At 48.6% G+C, this 16,451-nt stretch overlaps 6 protein-coding genes across 6 annotated transcripts; 2 read left to right on the forward strand and 4 right to left on the reverse strand.

Moving 5' to 3' along the window:
• Window positions 1–672: 672 nt before the first annotated feature.
• Window positions 673–1,482, reverse strand: F5147DRAFT_823054 (Golgin subfamily A member 7/ERF4 family-domain-containing protein; the record flags this gene model as incomplete). Its single annotated transcript, XM_041443758.1, has 3 exons — window positions 673–1,040; window positions 1,092–1,241; window positions 1,297–1,482. Coding segments are annotated over 3 exons (516 nt in total), but the record flags the coding sequence as incomplete, so codon positions are not given.
• F5147DRAFT_439606 (uncharacterized protein) lies at window positions 1,254–2,421 on the reverse strand. Its single transcript, XM_041429875.1, has one exon. It carries the CDS (start codon window positions 2,197–2,199, stop codon window positions 1,528–1,530), a length of 672 nt encoding a protein of 223 aa, XP_041286552.1. The 5' UTR covers window positions 2,200–2,421; the 3' UTR covers window positions 1,254–1,527.
• A 1,399-nt stretch (window positions 2,422–3,820) lies between these two features.
• Window positions 3,821–8,137, reverse strand: F5147DRAFT_723538 (TPR-like protein). Its single transcript, XM_041438977.1, has 8 exons — window positions 7,715–8,137; window positions 7,517–7,653; window positions 7,267–7,333; window positions 7,127–7,209; window positions 6,970–7,072; window positions 6,740–6,918; window positions 6,527–6,683; window positions 3,821–6,472 (listed from the first exon to the last, which is right to left on the reverse strand). Exons 1-8 carry the CDS (start codon window positions 8,034–8,036, stop codon window positions 4,029–4,031), a joined length of 3,492 nt encoding a protein of 1,163 aa, XP_041286553.1. The 5' UTR covers window positions 8,037–8,137; the 3' UTR covers window positions 3,821–4,028.
• A 2,704-nt stretch (window positions 8,138–10,841) lies between these two features.
• Window positions 10,842–11,672, forward strand: F5147DRAFT_723543 (uncharacterized protein). Its single transcript, XM_041438978.1, has 4 exons — window positions 10,842–10,925; window positions 10,993–11,101; window positions 11,160–11,190; window positions 11,253–11,672. Exons 1-4 carry the CDS (start codon window positions 10,919–10,921, stop codon window positions 11,310–11,312), a joined length of 207 nt encoding a protein of 68 aa, XP_041286554.1. The 5' UTR covers window positions 10,842–10,918; the 3' UTR covers window positions 11,313–11,672.
• A 794-nt stretch (window positions 11,673–12,466) lies between these two features.
• Window positions 12,467–14,110, reverse strand: F5147DRAFT_439649 (Di-sulfide bridge nucleocytoplasmic transport domain-containing protein). The gene is made up of 5 exons (XM_041429876.1): window positions 13,846–14,110; window positions 13,321–13,798; window positions 13,153–13,268; window positions 12,893–13,101; window positions 12,467–12,832 (listed from the first exon to the last, which is right to left on the reverse strand). Exons 1-5 carry the CDS (start codon window positions 13,967–13,969, stop codon window positions 12,596–12,598), a joined length of 1,164 nt encoding a protein of 387 aa, XP_041286555.1. The 5' UTR covers window positions 13,970–14,110; the 3' UTR covers window positions 12,467–12,595.
• A 32-nt stretch (window positions 14,111–14,142) lies between these two features.
• Window positions 14,143–15,585, forward strand: F5147DRAFT_439656 (Clp protease-domain-containing protein). Its single transcript, XM_041429877.1, has 9 exons — window positions 14,143–14,385; window positions 14,445–14,516; window positions 14,576–14,710; window positions 14,760–14,765; window positions 14,824–14,896; window positions 14,948–14,998; window positions 15,056–15,202; window positions 15,251–15,283; window positions 15,332–15,585. Exons 1-9 carry the CDS (start codon window positions 14,227–14,229, stop codon window positions 15,424–15,426), a joined length of 771 nt encoding a protein of 256 aa, XP_041286556.1. The 5' UTR covers window positions 14,143–14,226; the 3' UTR covers window positions 15,427–15,585.
• Window positions 15,586–16,451: the final 866 nt, after the last annotated feature.

The raw sequence follows: 16,451 nt of genomic DNA on the forward strand, positions 1-16,451 counted from the left end.
TAGCCCCCCACCAATGACTGTAGCGTTGATCTGACACCACCAACTCAACCGATCATGATCGTACTAGAGCTTGCCCGAACAATCCTACATGTAAGTCACATGCATTAGAGACATGTGATCGAAAGACGTTCTTATTGGCTACACGTGTATTCGAGAGCGTTCCCATTGGCTGCTAGATTGCCAATAATTGACTAGCTTCAGTACTAAACCTGTTTCTTGTTCAAGGCTTTGTGTACAGATTCAGACAATACCGACACACGAACAACATTTTATTCACTTGTACATCTATTTGTGTCGAGACAAGTATGGGGGCGCAGTGTACTATGTTTGTCTCATTCTTGCAGAAAACATTTTGACTCGCGGCCCGGGGACAGCGTGGAACAATGATCACTTGTATTCCACTGCCACTGCGTGATTTCCAGCCCCTCGGACCTGATTGCCATCAAAAAGATGACCGAGGCACCCACAGGCTCAGTGCACACAGGCTGCTCGGACGCCGACCCGATTGTCAAGTGTACTCTAAATTACCCATTTTATCAGATCGACTTTTCGAACATTCCTGAATCCTGTGCCTATCTCAAAATTGCTTCATGTGGATTAACACATTCATTGACTTCGGCAGCACTTTTCAGCTTGTGGTTAGCACAATTATCAAACCTATGCTCCTTATTTCAGCATATTAAATTATCCATGTACCCGATGTGACATAGGCAGAATGATGTACAATAAGTAAGTGTGTCGTTGGAATGTGTCTGGTATCAATATCGCTCGAAAAGGTCACTAAAGCACAAGGAAGGTGAGCTTTAGCGGATATGAGAATGCACCGACGGCGCATAAACTACGCACATAGTATTCAATTTCTAGCTGTTGTTGTCAAGCGACGGATCATTATGAAGTAATGATGAGCACAAGGACCCTTGACTGATGAAAATACGCACGAAAAGAAAAGCCACGTTCCGGGGCCACAGAATGTTGAGGCCGACGGGGTTATATATCTGGGTGTTTATTCCCTCGATCTTCTCCTTTAACCGCCGCATCTCCTGTGCAAACTTTGTTGAGCAGGTACGCCACACGGGAGCACAAAGACAAACCTTATCGTAGTGTGACGTGAAGACAAGTGTCGAGAGGTGTAGGGTAGCAACCGCAAGAAAATTGAATATAAAAGAGTGGCGGGCGCTATGCGCTGATATAAGAAGCTCGTTGATGTCATTGATGGTCTCCATGAACTGAGTCGGTGTTATCTGGCAAGTTGGGGTTAGAAAGCTAGACTAAGGGGTGGATAGGAGCGCGCAGTACTCGGCCATCAAGTTCAATAGGATATATTGAAGAGAACTGAGTCAGTTCCCCCCCACCATAATCCCTTTCAATGCGTACGATTTCTCGAGGATGATGAACACCAATTTGTCCCACTGGGGGCGTTCCGTAGGCCGAGTCTGATGGAGGTGGTCCATAGTAGTATGATGAGTGGGGGATTAAAGGTCGCCGATGCCTATGTTGAAAAGTCAAGATCAACATGGCAAAAATCACTCAAGTAAAATTAAGGACATACCCAGTATGCTGAGACGGGTACAATAGAGGCGAGTAACTTTCATTTTCTGCACGGTTGTCAAGTGGCGGATCGATGATATCCCAAGGCTGAGGTGAAGGCTCCCTAAATTCAAGGTTTAGATGTGTTGGTTTGCGATTTGTTCGCCTCCGAGGTTTCTTATCTGTCTCTGAACCAATACCGAGGCTATCGCGGTCGTGTAAAGACAAGCCATCAACCATGGCTGCTGACTCTGCACGTGCAAGAGGATGCCATTCATGGTTCACAATGTCTACCTCCTCCAGACCTTGTTCCTCGTTTTCCAGTGGCGGTGTTAGGATGCGTGCGCTTGTGCTGTCACGGTCGGTGGTAGGTACGCGAGTGAGTGGTGGGCTAAGTGACAGCTGCTCGGTTGAAGTTTTCCTATGCTTCACTTCAAAACTGTCCAATTTTTCCAGTTCGACCTGCTCTGCCCCTGAAGTTTCCTCGTTGGCCAAGTCCATGCGAGTCCACGAGGTTGCTTGAGATACGTGTAGCTGCGCTGGAGCAACGAGGCTGGAGGAGGAAGAAGATGACTGCGGGTTATGAGTCGTTGGCTCTGTGGATGAAAGAATCTGTTGGGAATGTGTATGGGATGTCGATTCATCGTTCATGGGAATTTCAAGAGATGTCATGACTTGTCAATGTCGCATTGAATATGCAAGGTTGAGGAACGCTGAAGCTGGCTACTTGCAGGCGTCAGTCAATATAAAAGACTGAGCAATAACGGGCACTTTGAGAGTGTGATGCTCCGGGTAGATGTAAGATATAGAATGAAGTTTTTGATTCCAATAATTGGACGAACTGGAGTTGAGGATGCGTGGTGCTTCGCGAAGCGGAAATAGATTTGGTTGCAGTTTATCATCTCAACAATTCTACATGCATTTGGTCACTCGCCGCATATTTTATTGGCTGCTGCTCAATTGTCCAACCATTCATTAATATTGATGCATCTCTCATTGGTTTTCAGCGCCAGCACTCGGACTTAGTCCCATGATCCAGCAAACAACGCCAGTCACCCTAATTAGCTAGGTTAACGTTATCTATAGCAATCCCATATAGCTGGATCCTTGTAAGTACGACAGGACCCTGCAGTGGCCTCCGCAAAGATCGCAGGCACAGCTCTCGACATGATCAGAAACTGATCACAAAGTTTCGCAGAACCTTCTATCTGTGAGATTCCAAAGATAGCTGGGTTTCGGAGCTACTGCAACTGAATGCGCCAACTTAAATTATCAGGAGCGCCCAAACCTAATCAGCTTGCGGCCTCCAAACCCAAGAAGGCATGGCTGTAAAGCATATTCGCCGTCGACGAGGAGCCAACTTGTGGCACCCCTAATCAACTGTGGAAGACTGGGCTGTGACTTCGCAGCTTTCTATAGAATGCAAATGCTATCCGCCGTTCAGCGGGATGATAGCTGTAATGCCTCCTCAGAAGGTTTCACAATGGGCGTACCTCTTCCTTCTAAAGACGATGTGCGACTCGCGAGCGAAGGTGACAGGTGCTAAGCAGATCAGGTCCACCGACTTGTTCAGGGAAAAATGATGAGATGGAATCTCCCCTTGCGCAAGCGAATACAAAGCCTATGTCGCGTGACGATAACCTATGTGAACGGAGTCAATATTTAGTTATACAAAGGATTGCTGCGATCACTTGAAGGGACTCCGGCGCAGTACGCTCGCACAGTCTGAACTGAACCTTCTTGATTGTGGTCACGAGCCTAACTTGTCGAGGTCTAATCAGAAGGACAGGATTCTCGATGATCTACTAGCTCTGTCAAACAAGGTTCAGTCATACAGCGTGCCAGTCTCCCTTAGGTAGGCAAATAAGAAGAAACCGATTGTTCCTTCTACGTAGCACGTCGGCGCGCGGCTGCCAAACGAGTTGACTGGCTGTCATCGTGGAATTGGTTGAGAACGATGCCTGGGTCCGCGTTCAGAGAGGGCGGTTTGAAGGTGCACCCATAATTACAATGTGTCGCTATCATCGTGATTGTCAAACAATCAAGTTGGAAGAAATATAACGACTCCAGCTGAGCACAAGTCAGAGGCTCCGACTCTTCTTCCGGTGCCCGATGATAGTACTGACCACCTCCGAGTCGGTCACATCCATCAGCCAATAAAACATCGTTTATCCAAACAGTTCGGATGGGCTGGCGTCCCTTCAGCCTTCAGGTGTCAGGCCTTCAGGAACCCAGCAGTCAGAGCAGCTTGTACCTTAGTTATGAAAATTCAAAACTAAGCCAAGGCAGAGAAGTCATGATGCAATGCACAAAAGATGGTATTCGTAGCTCAACGAGCTGTCAGACAAGTGTGTTCAATGTATCTTTACATGCGAGTGTGTGGATAATTATCTGTATTATGCGATAACCGATACTGCATAGCTGCCTCGTCAATGCAATCATAATAGGGTTGGTTCAAGCCTCAAGCCTAAATAGCAAGCGCATACAAAAACATAGCGATATTAAGGAGGAGTGGGTGCAGTCCTTTCTTGCGAGCGAGCAGGAGATGTGGTCGGCTTCATTGGTGGAGAGCCCGCTGCTGGGTTCATGACCTCAGAAAGCTTTCCTCGCGATGGAGGAGTAGAAGAACGGTGCGAGTCGAGAATCATTCGGTCATCAGATGGTGAAGGGATGCTTGATGTAGGCGACAGCGTGGCAATAGGAGGAAGCGCAATAGGAACAGATGGACTGACATGTGATGCATGGCCAGGTCCAATGGGGCGGGGATGAGGCGGAAGCACTACGGCCAGCTGTGGTGGACTAGTTTGGTAGTGAGATTCTGTGTGACGTGACTCTGGAGAATGCGAGGGCTGGGTACGGAAGGGTATAGGCGATGGTCGCGACGAAGGTATGGGAGTGTGTCGTGAACCTGATGGAGATGACCCGCTGCGCTTGCCACCGTCTACCCGAGATCGCTTCGAGTCCATCTCATCCGGGACCGGGCTCAGAGGGCGCTTCAGGGAGCCTGAAACTTCGGGGGGTGAAGGACGGCTGCGCGAAGAAGAGACAGAGCCACGGTCTGTAGATGAAGATTGTATCTCCTGTCGGTATTGCGAGAGATGAAGAAGCGTTTCTATGCCTTCGTCATAGTCATCATCTACAACACGTGATGGTGGACGAGGTGTCGCGCTTGTAGGCGAAGGCTGCAATGACCTACTTCCTGAGGAAGATGTCTCTGGTCCCTCTTTTGCAGAGAAAGAGCCGATTTTGAATGTAGCAGGCATGTTCGAAGGAACACCATTAGAATCTGACCGACCAGAATCATCCTTGGCGCGTCGCTGCCTTCGTTTCTTCTCCTTCTTAGGCGCCTCGCCAATCACACCAGTACCAGCAATACTTTGCGTGTCCGAATCTTTGCTGTCCTTCATTTGCTTCCGTTTGCGGTCGCGCGCATCAGGCATAGGAGTGGGTCGCGGGCTTTCAGAGGGGCGAGAGTTAGCCCCCATATGATGAGGAAGTGTATGAGGAATGCCTTCCGGCGAAGTTGCGAAACTCGCTGACTGCCTACGTTGCTCATGCAGCTGACGTTCCCGCTCATACTCCCCTCTTTCCTGTTCGCGTGCAGGGTCGTATCGCCAGTGGCCACCACCCTCAGGAGGACCTGGTGGTGCAGGTGAACGAGGGTGAGGAGGACCGCCAGGAGGTTTGGAGTCCCAGTATGCACGAGATGGATGCGCAGGCGGGTGTGCAGAGCGAGGCGATGTCTCCATTGGACTGTGTCCACGAGGGACGGGAGAACGTGATGGATAATAGGGTTGCTGCGAAGGATGTGAGGGGTACTCGGGACGTCCTCGACGCTCTCGTTCACGTTCCCATTCACGATGATGGTCAGGAGGTGGCCCGCGACGATCCCATGCGATGTCATGCTCTGAACGAGGTGCCTCACGAGGGTAATTAGGCGGCGAACGTTGTGACAGGCTGGGCTGGGCAGGTCCCACAGGTTGCCTGTTTGATGGAGGATAATTGGGATACCCAGGACCTGGAGACCGGACACGTGAATTGTGTGGTGGCGGTGGCGACGCGGATGTCGAAGGGACCCTGAGTGGACGACCAGGGAAGTGGTCATTATATTGACCAGGACCATGAACGGCGGAATTACGAAGCTCTTCCGTTTGCACTTGCTGCTGAGGAACAGGATGATGAAGGAGTAGAGTTTGGTGGCCAGTTGGCCCACGACTTGGACCCTCACGCGATGAACTAGGGTAGTCACGAGGATGAGGTGGACGATCAACGTCCATAGGTGCGAGTGGTGTGTGCGAAGGCATGTGACGACTCTCGTCCAGCACTACCGGTGGTGGAGGACCACCTCGGAACGGACCAGGTGATGATCTAGAAGCGGGTGCAGGTGCAGGAGGCGGCAAATGAAGATTGTCACCGCTAGGTGGGCCATTCGACTGAGGGCGGAAGATTGGGGGACGAGTTGACGTCGATTGCAGCAGGAGAGGAGGACCGGTGAGTCCTGGGGGAGGAACGACAGCGCTGGCATACGCGGTTGGGTGCACATCCTGAGGACCTGGTGCAGCAGGTAGCTGACCACCAGTCGCTTGAGCATTCTTGAGGAGCTGGAGACGTTGCGAAATGACATGGTTTCCAGGGTCAAGTTCGCTGGCACGAGCATAAGCATCGATAGCGTCTGAGATTTGGTTGTTGCAGCTCTCGTAAAGGCTGCCCAAATCAAACCAGACCTCAGAGATATAAGGATTGATGCGGATGGCACGCGAGTATGCATCAAGAGCGTCACGAAATTGGTTGATCTGGAAGTAAAGAACACCAATAGAACACCAAAAAGTGGGGTTGCGGCCATCGCGGTAAACCGCTTGCTGGTAGGCCTCGTACGCCTTGTTGTACTTCTGACCGGCCATATAAGCACGGCCGAGGAGGTACCAGCTTTGAGCGTCTGAAGGGTCTGTGTGACGGCATCGGTACGGAAGGCAAAGATAGGTAAATTACAATAACCCACCAGCTTCCAGGCTCTTGGTCAGGTACTGGATGGCAAGTTCTTGGTTCTGAAAAGAAGATCCATCTTGGTGATACAACCACCCCAATTGCTGTAGAACCTTTGCGTGCCCAGGGTTGTCAGCAACAACACGTTCATATGCGTCCTTAGCGCGGACATGCTTCAAAAGATGATGAGTATGCAGAAACTGTGGTACAGGATGGGTAGGCTGCTTACGTCTTTCTGTTGCTCGTAGACATGCCCGATCTGGAACCAGATGTCCGCATGGGCTAGAGGACTTGGAGGATTACGCAGTATACGATCAAAGCAGCTAAGGGATTCTTCATATTTGCCCTGCTGTTTGTAGATTATGCCGAGACGGAAGAGAATTTCATTTGCCTTGTCAAAATCTAGTTCTGCGGAATGAATATCAACCCAGATGCTTCGGGAAGTAGAAGAAGGCCAACCTTTGTCCATCTTAAGGACAGAAGCGAACGCCTCTTCGGCGTGGTCCAAGGAGCCATACCGGTCATAGAGTATGCCGATACCGTACCACAACTTGGGATCCTCCTTAGTGGTTGGTTGACATGAGGACGAGATGGGGATATGAGTAGGTTGACATACCTTCGGGTTAGGGAGGAGGTACAAAGCCTGCTGATAAGCGGAGTAAGCCTTCTGCAGATCATCCTGCATGAGATAACAATGGCCTGTAATAGAACAAAGGGGATGAGCACATACGGATATGTAAGGTAAGATGAACTAACCGAGCGCGCTCCATACTTCGCCGTTGTCTTCTTGTAATTGTAGAACACGTTGGAAATACTCAACAGCCTAAAAAAGAAAGAGGATGACATCAGCATCTGCCACGTGAGGGGATCTTAGATTGGAAATTAGATCTGAGATAAGGATGGGCGCAAACGAAAAAGTGATAGATAGGCTACCAAAGGGATATCCTCGGAGGACATCGGCTTCGACGCGGGATTGGCACGAAATAGTATCAAGGATTTTTCCTACCTTTGGATAATTTTCCTTGATCCGCGCGATTCCCGCAACTTGTGTAAGTCCTGACAGGGACATCGGGTTATGCCGTAGTGCGTTTTCATATGCTGTGATCGCATGTTCCAGGTCGCCCATCTGCTCCGCGACACGCCCTGGGAAGAATAAGAGCATTAAACTCATTAACCGATTTTTCTTTGGATGAAAAAGACTTACCGATCAAAAGCCACGTTTGTTCGTTGGCCACTGCCAACTTGTGAATGACGCTTGATTGAGGTGGCGCAACGCCGTTTGAGGCGGGAGCGTTTGGGATTACAACAGGTGAAACGATCTGATTTGATGCAGTGTGTGCATGAGTTGAACCATTTGAAAGTGCTGGTGTAGTAGGCAAGGCCGCTGCATTGCCATTGATATGAGGTTGATGTGCTTGTGGAGGTGGTGGAGGATGGGTGAGGATAGCATGAGGATGGGAATGGGCAGGTGGCTCATGCATGCGCACGTCCCTGTCAGACTGACGTTGTAAATGTCTATGGGACATGATAGTAGGGGAGGCGATTGACGCCAAGTGGATTGGAGACAGAAGCGAAGAGGGGAAAGTTGTCAAACCTTGGAGGATGATGTATTATATATGAAACTGCGGGAGAGGGGAGATCAGGGCCTTGGCCGTCGGCTACTTTCACGTACTAGTAACAGAGTGATCTCGGCTCTTTTCGCATGTGGAGTTTTCATGGAAGTACTTCCAATCTTGGACTATAGCGTGAGTTAAAGAGCTTAACGGTCGAATCCAAATGCAGTAATAAAATTAATCGCTGTCTTTCAAAAAGTTGATTGAAATGCCAATCCGCGTAATGCCGTGCCAACTTCGGTATTTTTACGGCAACCCCTTTTGACGTCCTAGATCTGGAACGATCTCGGAGGCGATACAAAAGTACCGTTATATTGGATCCGACTTACTATGAATGCTGTTGTCAGCCTAGCTTTCGTTGTATCCAGGGTCTATTCATACCAATTCTGGAAGAGGTCATTCTAATTTACCCTTCACAATAGCCAGGTACCCTCCTGTCAGAGCTTAGTGGCGTATGACAAATCTCGATCTTGTTGTCAATTTAGGAAAATGAAATATGGCAGGTTCACATTGCTTCTGGTCTCTTACTAACTAACTTGGCCGCCGCCGCATCTCTCGCTTCGCTAAAACAGTTCACTTCCATCCGTCATGATCTCATCGTAATCTCCACGTGTTCAATCAACTTCAACTTTACTACTCCTTAGACTTTTTTTATTATGACGAAACGTATCGTTGATATGATGCGATGTCACGGAAAGTACGTGTATAACCGGCGGAACCACCACTAACTGTAACTAACCGTAGCGGTTGTAGGCTCAACCTCTTTTTCGGTTCATACCAATCTCCGTCAACCCTAAGGCCATACATACTATTAGTGACGCGATTATGCCAACACTGAGGCTCCCAGCCAACGCTTCCATTTTTTTTTCTCCGAGAAGACAATTGACCACGTGCACCAGCGCTGGACGAACAAGGTAATTACATATTTCCATCAGCGTCCCGCTGACTTCGTTTCAAGCACAGCGCTGGTAGTTGATCGCCTCACAACCATGAATGAACGCGATCCTCCGACTGGATAGATCTTCCTCCGTCCTAGTCGGTGCGCTTCGGATTGCATCAGTAACTGATCCCCCTGTAAGTAATCGTTCTTTGCCGTGGTAACAATAATTTGCGCAGTCATTATTCATATCTCCAACGCTAGAAGTTCATAATGGCACTGACCCTATCTAAAAAAAAATGCATCACATCAAAACCTCCAACCATTACGTTAAAAAGCATGGAACTTCCGTTGGACCTAACGAGCGCTCGACTCAGCGTGCGAAGGATCGTCAGGCTTATCGGACCGGTGAATAAGACTAAGGACTTGCCATCGGCGAAGTTCGGAAGAGAACGAATTGGCAAATAAGAAGCGTTGGGTGCCAGCAGGCACATTTTTGTAAGTTGGGGGAGCTTGGGGCGGTGTGCTGCGGTGTGGGGGCGTTTGAACAGATCAACGCATGAAAATGCGATGCGACGGGTTGGTACATGCACCGATGGGAATTAGATCAATTTTAGCGGCGCCGCACAGGGTCCCGGCAAACATGTTAACGTCGTTCAAGCTCTTGATTGCAGGGACGGATACACCGCTTACTACCACATGCAGAATACACCCGACCAAGATTCGTTATGACAGTCCGCGGGAGATGAAAAAGATATCCACGAACGTATGACTACGTATGCCCACGGTCTTCTCAGTGATAGCGCTTCGATCTTCCATCGTGACAAAATAGGTAAGCTTGGACGATAGAACGGCTCCATCGAGATCATGTGACTTTACCAATGGTCCTATCGCTTTGCCAAAAGTCCGTGCCCTTGATCATGCAATCATTCATTGTATGTATGTAGCTGATGCTGATATATATCTGGGGTTTCACAGCTTTTCGAACGCCTGATTTCATTAATAAGCTTACAAGTGTCCTTTCTGGGAATGGCTCGGTTCGACCGGTTCTTGACTTGTAACACGGGAACTTGATCTGTCTCGATGCCGCACACTTTTTCCATCGATCGAGGGAGGGCCAGCTGTGATCAAAGCCATTTCCAACTTTGCTTTCACTTTGTCGCAAAAATTTCGGAAGAGGTGACCAGCGACCACGCGTACGTATCCGCGCGATATCGACGACGATTTGAAAATACATCTATGTACTACTCCAGCCAACAGCACACTTTACGGCCTGGTGACTAAGGTGTGAACATGGGGTAACACTTGCGAACGCTTGACATGCTGTGATGGCTGACGCGCTGACGTTGCAATCTAAATCTCAGGTTTGCGTTTATCCAAAGATAGCCGATAACTCGTAATCAGCACGCCTGAGGACAAGAGTCTATGCAGCGCTAGACCATCGTAGTAATTACGAGAATGTCTCTTTGTATCCTGATTACGCAACGTGGCCACAAGATTTCCTTCCTTCCTAATCGAACACGTACTTCGAGCCCTAAACGCTGTGGCGGTAAACGGGATGAATCCGAGTCATTCCAGAAAAACAGGGCAGCTCGGGCGGAGAAGTGAGTAACTGTGACACCAAAGATAGACAAGCGTGAAGCCTAGGGAAGATCCGTGGTCATTTGGCAGATATGAAAAGGCCATCATGAGATATTGCCTCTTTCGCTGACTCAACCAGAGATCGAGAGAGATCCGACAGCTTGCGATATGATGATCATGAACGTGGTGGCCTGCGGTCTCTCGGAACTGAAAGCCCTGAACAAAAGTCAAATATAGACATTTCTTCCACGCTTTGTTTGTTCTTGTTTACAAACCCTGTGTTTAACACCAAAGACTTAATACAAGTACATTGATCAGTTGCTATTCAATTACTGCGATGACTAGTGAGTCACTGATTTTTTTTTTTGCAATGTCATGCTGGAGATCATCTCATGCGCATTGTCATTGTAGGAGGAAACCAACGAGACACAGATCGGGCAAAGGCTGCCAAGAAGCAAGCTGCTTTGAACAAATCCAAAGCAAAGGAAAGTAATACATCGCTGGCAAAGCGCAAAGAAGCGTATGTGTCACTTTTTCATATCGTCGAAAGTGACGATGAGCTTATGCCTCCCTTGCAGTGATGCAGAGATTCTAAGAGCGAAGCAGAAGGCATGACCCTTCAGTTGTAACATCCACCCTCGTATTGTTCGGCTCATTCTACCTGATCGCAGAAACGAGACGAAGAGAAGGCCACAGAAGCCGCAGCAAACGCAGCAAAATCTATTAAATAACACGAGCCTATGGTCAGGTCTTCTGACTCGGGTCTGTGATCGTTATCAGTCAGGACTTGGTGGGAGCGTCTATCATCTTCAATACCTTGCCTTACTTCCTTGATATGACACTATATCGTCTTTCTGCGCGACACATATGCGATGGGCTGCATTAATTTTTGGACCCAGCTATATCAAATAACAACTGCATGTATTCGTAAGCTCCTGCGTCTCCAATCATAAACGATGTGAAAGACTCCCTCGCAACACTGGAAGTATCCACAAGCTGGGGACGATTTCTACGGGACCTTCTCAAGACGCTATGAGATAATCGCACGCAGATCATTGGGGCGATTAGTCATATCATCACCTGGTTTCCCTACTAAGAAGCGGCCGGGCCCCAAATAAATGTAATGGGGCTCAGGAGATTCAGATCTCGATTGCGGAGGTATCAAATATTAGATTTTTATATACATAATGCTGTATGTATGTATATACTATTCTCATGACAGCTAGAAGACATTGTTGACAAGGGGCGCCGTTCCACTGCCAGCCAGCCAAGTGCCAGTGCCAATGCCAGTCAGAGTGAGATAACTTAAAATCGACCAGAGTGCCCCCACATCGAAATGAACTCTATATTTACCAGGAGAACGGTCTCCGGGTCTCCGGGATTAGATAAAAAGCTTCTATGCTCAAACAGCCCTGAAATCCTCCAGCTGGATCTCCCTGAAACATGCGAGCTATCAGCGATCAAATCACGAAACAGAAACTGACCATATACGGATCCATTATGCCTATTTCATACACGCGGTCATGGTTGAATGCCAAACCTTGTTCCCATGGCAGGTCCACACTTGACGGATGCTGTGATATCATCCTGCGTGCTCACCGTGGGTGATGGGGCTACACCCGGACTTCATGCTTGTTCCGATCATCCGTCCACCTAATCCATCCCTTTCGGGAAACTATCCCTTGGGATCCTAGCCCACAACCCAATACGCCAACTTACTGGGCTTCCTCTAATGCCCGCATCTCCGGATAAAATCGGACTAATCAGTAGGCGCTTGCACCGGTGTTTTTGCTGTGTTTGGTTCGGAGACTAGACTCATGACTCACATCCGTTTAAGCGGCTAGAAGAGTAACTCACTAGTACATTTAACCTACTAGCTCGTCTGCCTAAATCAGTCTTAGCCTCAGACTTGATCGGAGGAACGTTCATCACAAAGAATAAAAATGCTTGATGTGGGTCTATACTATGCAATGATCCGTCCCCCGTAGATTTAATGATAGAGTAAAGAAACAAGTCATTTTACTTTAATCGCCTGCCCGTCTTCTCCACGCCTTCTGCGAGGTGCATCTCCGAAGATATCGTCATGCCCAGAACCCCGAGGTGCCGGCGCAGAAGGGAGGTAATGATGAGGAAACTGAGGGGCGACTGGATAACTTGTCCGAGAATGTCCAGCTTCGTGACGTGAGCGATACAGGGAGAACAACGAATTCACGAAGACCGTCAAGAAAGTTAGTGACGTCAACGTAAAAGCCTGTGCACAAATATGTAATTAGCACAGTGCACCGATCAGCAGGGACTCGCGTGTACTAACTAATGTTTTCCAACTAATAGGCTCCACAAAGCCATTGATGACATCCGCAATGAGTTCTGCACCTACTCGAGCACGGCCAACCATGTTTGGGTCGCGATCCATGCATGTTTTCCAAGATGCACATTGTTGGATCATGGCAGGCACAGGGTTGCTTTCACATAGGTTGTTCCTGTATTGCGTCGCACACATGCCGATCTCTTGCACGATATCTGACCAACAATTCATTTTAGTAGACGCATTCACCGGGATGAAGATCATACCCATCGAATATTCTGAGATGCGGTGTGCAACATCACGTTGTACTGTGAGAATGAACTGCACTAGAAGATAAAGAAACACCATGACCAAAGACAGGTTAAAGAAGAACTGTAAATATCTTTAGAAGCATGATCAGCACACTCGGAGAGAGTAAATACAAATGGCCTCACCCTAGCAGAACCTGTGGCGTGTCTGTTCGTGGCGCTGGGTTAGCCGGCATGTTGAGTGTGTAGTGGTTTGACGTGTTTTGTGTCACGGGTACATGATCTACATCGCCATCAATTTCTTCCTCGCTGCCGTACCCCAGGTCGTCACGTAATGATACAACGTGTTGGCTTTTTGTACGAGCCTTCTGCCTCGAGTTGAAGACCCTTCTGAGCGCCCCTGTGGCAACTATTCTTCCGCTTTCTTTCTCAGAAGCCTCGGCTTTAGGAGGACTAAGCTCGGACATATCCACATCGCGCAGCTCTTGCACAGGAAACGCTTTCTGAGGTGAGAAATTCACGGGAGGCACCCACGGGTGGACTGGAGGAGTCTGCAGTGCTGGAGCCTGAAAAATGAATGGCACGTTCCGGTTTTCTCCAAATATGGGAGTTTGAGGTGGCTGAGGAATTGCCGGACTCGTGGGTTGGAGGTCATCAAATGGACCTGAGACTTGTTAGTAAGGTTCGAATTCGAACAGAATGAAAACGCACGTTTTCGGGGTGCATTCGAGCCATTATTAGCCCAGACTGGCTTTGCATTACTGCTGGGTCGAGACGTAAACTGGAAGTCCATTGGGGCCTCCGTCGATCTCTGTGTATGCGTATGAGTGTTCATAATGTATGCGTTAGCAGAAGTGAACTGCTGCTATGTAGTTCAGAGCCTGAATGCCACAAAACGTGGTCAAACAGGTAGAAGGTGGAAAGGCCACGGTGCAGCTGAAGCGCTGACGGGTCGAGTGCAAGTTGCAACACGAGCGTGACAACGACGCGTGTGTCACACAATTACGAACTTGCCCATCACATTCATTAAAAGTTTTCATCACGTGATAGACCGTTATTTCCACTGCGGTTTCCCCGAGTTCATTAAGCTCGATGTTGTCCACATTGAGAGCTGCTTCGTTAAGGGCAGCACTGGCAACAACTAGAAGACAAGCAAGATCAGGCCTACCTTCTTCACGCACATTACACCATATTTCCAGCACATGGGGATCCCCGTCAGCAAACCTCGTGCCCATAGTCATCGAACAGACAGTAAGCTAACATGCATTCTTCGGTTGTCTCCAGCTCAGCACCCCACCTCATGCGTGCAGGGAAGAGGCGAGCGATCGTATGACATTTTCTCTCGCCTATTGCGTGAACGTGTAATAATGTTGTATGGACCTGTACGTCTGCCGTTCTCACCAAGCCTCGGGCAGAATTAATTCATGACGTTGGCTTCCAGATACGGGACACAGATTCAGCCCTGACCGTTGCGCAACTTTTGTTTCTTGAAGCTGAAGACTCCTCGAAACCAATACACCTGTACATAAACTCTCCTGGAGGAAGCGTGACTGCAGGACTAGCCATATATGACACAGTATGAGAGTTGTTTCATCTCTGTGCTAGCCAAAACTAACATTTCAAAGATGCAGGTTTGAGACTCCGCGGGATGGTATTATTTGCGTCTGACGCCTGCCTGCCTGCTTTCAGTACGTCTCTTCGCCCATACATACATATTGTGTGGGACAGGCATGCTCCATGGGATCTCTATTATTAGCAGCGGGTATGTTCCCTTGGAGTTTTTTCATTTCAAAGAGGTGTCATCGTGGTCTAGGTGAAAAGGGAAAGCGTCATTGTCTTCCCAATGCCAGCATAATGATCCACCGTGAGTGATGATAGTGGCGGCGGCGATCATCAAATAACTCATATTACTCGCTTGCAGAGCCTTCTGGAGGCGCCTCTGGACAAGCTTCTGACATTGCAATCCACGCTAAGGAGATTTTGCGCGTGAGACATTTACTGACAAGTATATATCAGCAGCATTGTGCCAAAGTAGAGGAGAGTGAGGCATCGGGGTTGGAGCGGTTCGGTAAGCCCCTCTTCGTTTGCTAGGTGGCGATATTGACTTTTCATTCAGAGAGGGCCCTGGAGCGCGATTATTTTATGACGGGTAAGTTTCATATATAATGACGACATATCTCTCACAGAACATTTTTAGCACAAGAAGCCCTTAACTTCGGGATTGTTGATGGCATTCTGGAGAAGAGACCAAGTTCCGAAGGCGATTCAAATTTGGATGGTACACGAACCTAAAGCCCTTCTACTCCCAGATGGGCGCGATATGAAGCTCACAATGGAAGCCCCTTTCGCCTTTTTTGTAGTGTTGTCTACGCCCGTGTAATCTTCGCTGGTGATGGGGTAGGATAGCATGGCTTTCCTCACACGTGAAATGGACTGATGCAACCAATGCTGTAAGTTTCTAGATAGACCACCTCCCTGAACTATGTGGATTGAAGACGCCTACTCTATTGTGAAAAACAGACCGCAGATCCCCGTTTCCAAAATGGTGATCGTCAAGGGTAAATTCCCAGGTCGGCCCCTCCAATTAATCGATCTATCTGGCCAACATGTTATGTCGAAGGCGTAATACCCTTCATTAGGAATTTGCATAAACTAACAACAGTAATGACTTTGTCATGGTCGGTCTGAGAGATCTAAATGACATGAATTGAAGCGATGGTGCTTTCTAAATTGCATGCACAGATACGAACAGTCGTGAAGGAGATTATGGATGTTGATCCATTCCTCGAGGCTTGATGTTTGGCGCCGCGCGTTCTCGTGGCCTCGAGAAAACCCCTGTGAACATGTCCCAATGCGCAGTCATCTCGATCGGAGGATGTACACTCGTCTATTAATCTCAATTGCCGGAAGTGTCCCTTTGAGCTTCGAGTGAAATGTGCATGCGTATGAGCTACATATAACTCTGTTGCAGGTTGTGCGGATCCTCGACGTGTGGGATACGTGTCGGGACCTGGATCGCGTTCTTACCCTTCTTACCCACGGAAATACGACGAACCTGCATGGGATACGTAGGTCACGCAAGGTGAAGATTAACGCGGATAGATCACAGGATGGTTGAGGGAGTGTACCCGATGAGTATCATGATCGAATAAGGGAATACTAAATAGCCTTTGCCATTCCAGGCCTCGCCTTTTGAGAAAAGTTCCATGCTCGCCGTGCGTGCGTCGCAGCAAGTCCCCCATCATAACCTCAAGGCACGCCCGCGATCTTAGATCGCATGCCTTATCAGCATTTCACCGATATTTTAACACAGCCAT

Source organism: Suillus discolor, assembly GCF_016758755.1.
Source record: "Suillus discolor strain FC423 chromosome Unknown F5147scaffold_96, whole genome shotgun sequence".
Classification (NCBI taxonomy): domain Eukaryota; kingdom Fungi; phylum Basidiomycota; class Agaricomycetes; order Boletales; family Suillaceae; genus Suillus; species Suillus discolor.

What these genes read in the sequence shown, in the direction of transcription:
- F5147DRAFT_439606 (XM_041429875.1), bottom strand. Translation starts at nt 2,199, where the DNA reads ATGACATCTCTTGAAATTCCCATGAACGATGAATCGACATCCCATACA.
- F5147DRAFT_723543 (XM_041438978.1), top strand. An exon ending in CTGGCAAAGCGCAAAGAAGC is followed by an intron (nt 11,102 to 11,159) that starts GTATGTGTCACT and finishes CCTCCCTTGCAG; the next exon opens with TGATGCAGAGATTCTAAGAG. An exon ending in TTCTAAGAGCGAAGCAGAAG is followed by an intron (nt 11,191 to 11,252) that starts GCATGACCCTTC and finishes ACCTGATCGCAG; the next exon opens with AAACGAGACGAAGAGAAGGC.
- F5147DRAFT_439656 (XM_041429877.1), top strand. Translation starts at nt 14,227, where the DNA reads ATGTTGTCCACATTGAGAGCTGCTTCGTTAAGGGCAGCACTGGCAACA. An exon ending in TAATAATGTTGTATGGACCT is followed by an intron (nt 14,517 to 14,575) that starts GTACGTCTGCCG and finishes GTTGGCTTCCAG; the next exon opens with ATACGGGACACAGATTCAGC. An exon ending in GCGCGATTATTTTATGACGG is followed by an intron (nt 15,284 to 15,331) that starts GTAAGTTTCATA and finishes GAACATTTTTAG; the next exon opens with CACAAGAAGCCCTTAACTTC.
- F5147DRAFT_439649 (XM_041429876.1), bottom strand. Translation starts at nt 13,969, where the DNA reads ATGAACACTCATACGCATACACAGAGATCGACGGAGGCCCCAATGGAC. An exon ending in CATCTCAGAATATTCGATGG is followed by an intron (nt 13,102 to 13,152) that starts GTATGATCTTCA and finishes ATTGTTGGTCAG; the next exon opens with ATATCGTGCAAGAGATCGGC. An exon ending in CTATTAGTTGGAAAACATTA is followed by an intron (nt 12,833 to 12,892) that starts GTTAGTACACGC and finishes ATTTGTGCACAG; the next exon opens with GCTTTTACGTTGACGTCACT.
- F5147DRAFT_723538 (XM_041438977.1), bottom strand. Translation starts at nt 8,036, where the DNA reads ATGTCCCATAGACATTTACAACGTCAGTCTGACAGGGACGTGCGCATG. An exon ending in CGAAGTATGGAGCGCGCTCG is followed by an intron (nt 7,210 to 7,266) that starts GTTAGTTCATCT and finishes GTTCTATTACAG; the next exon opens with GCCATTGTTATCTCATGCAG. An exon ending in ACCTCCTCCCTAACCCGAAG is followed by an intron (nt 7,073 to 7,126) that starts GTATGTCAACCT and finishes CCAACCACTAAG; the next exon opens with GAGGATCCCAAGTTGTGGTA.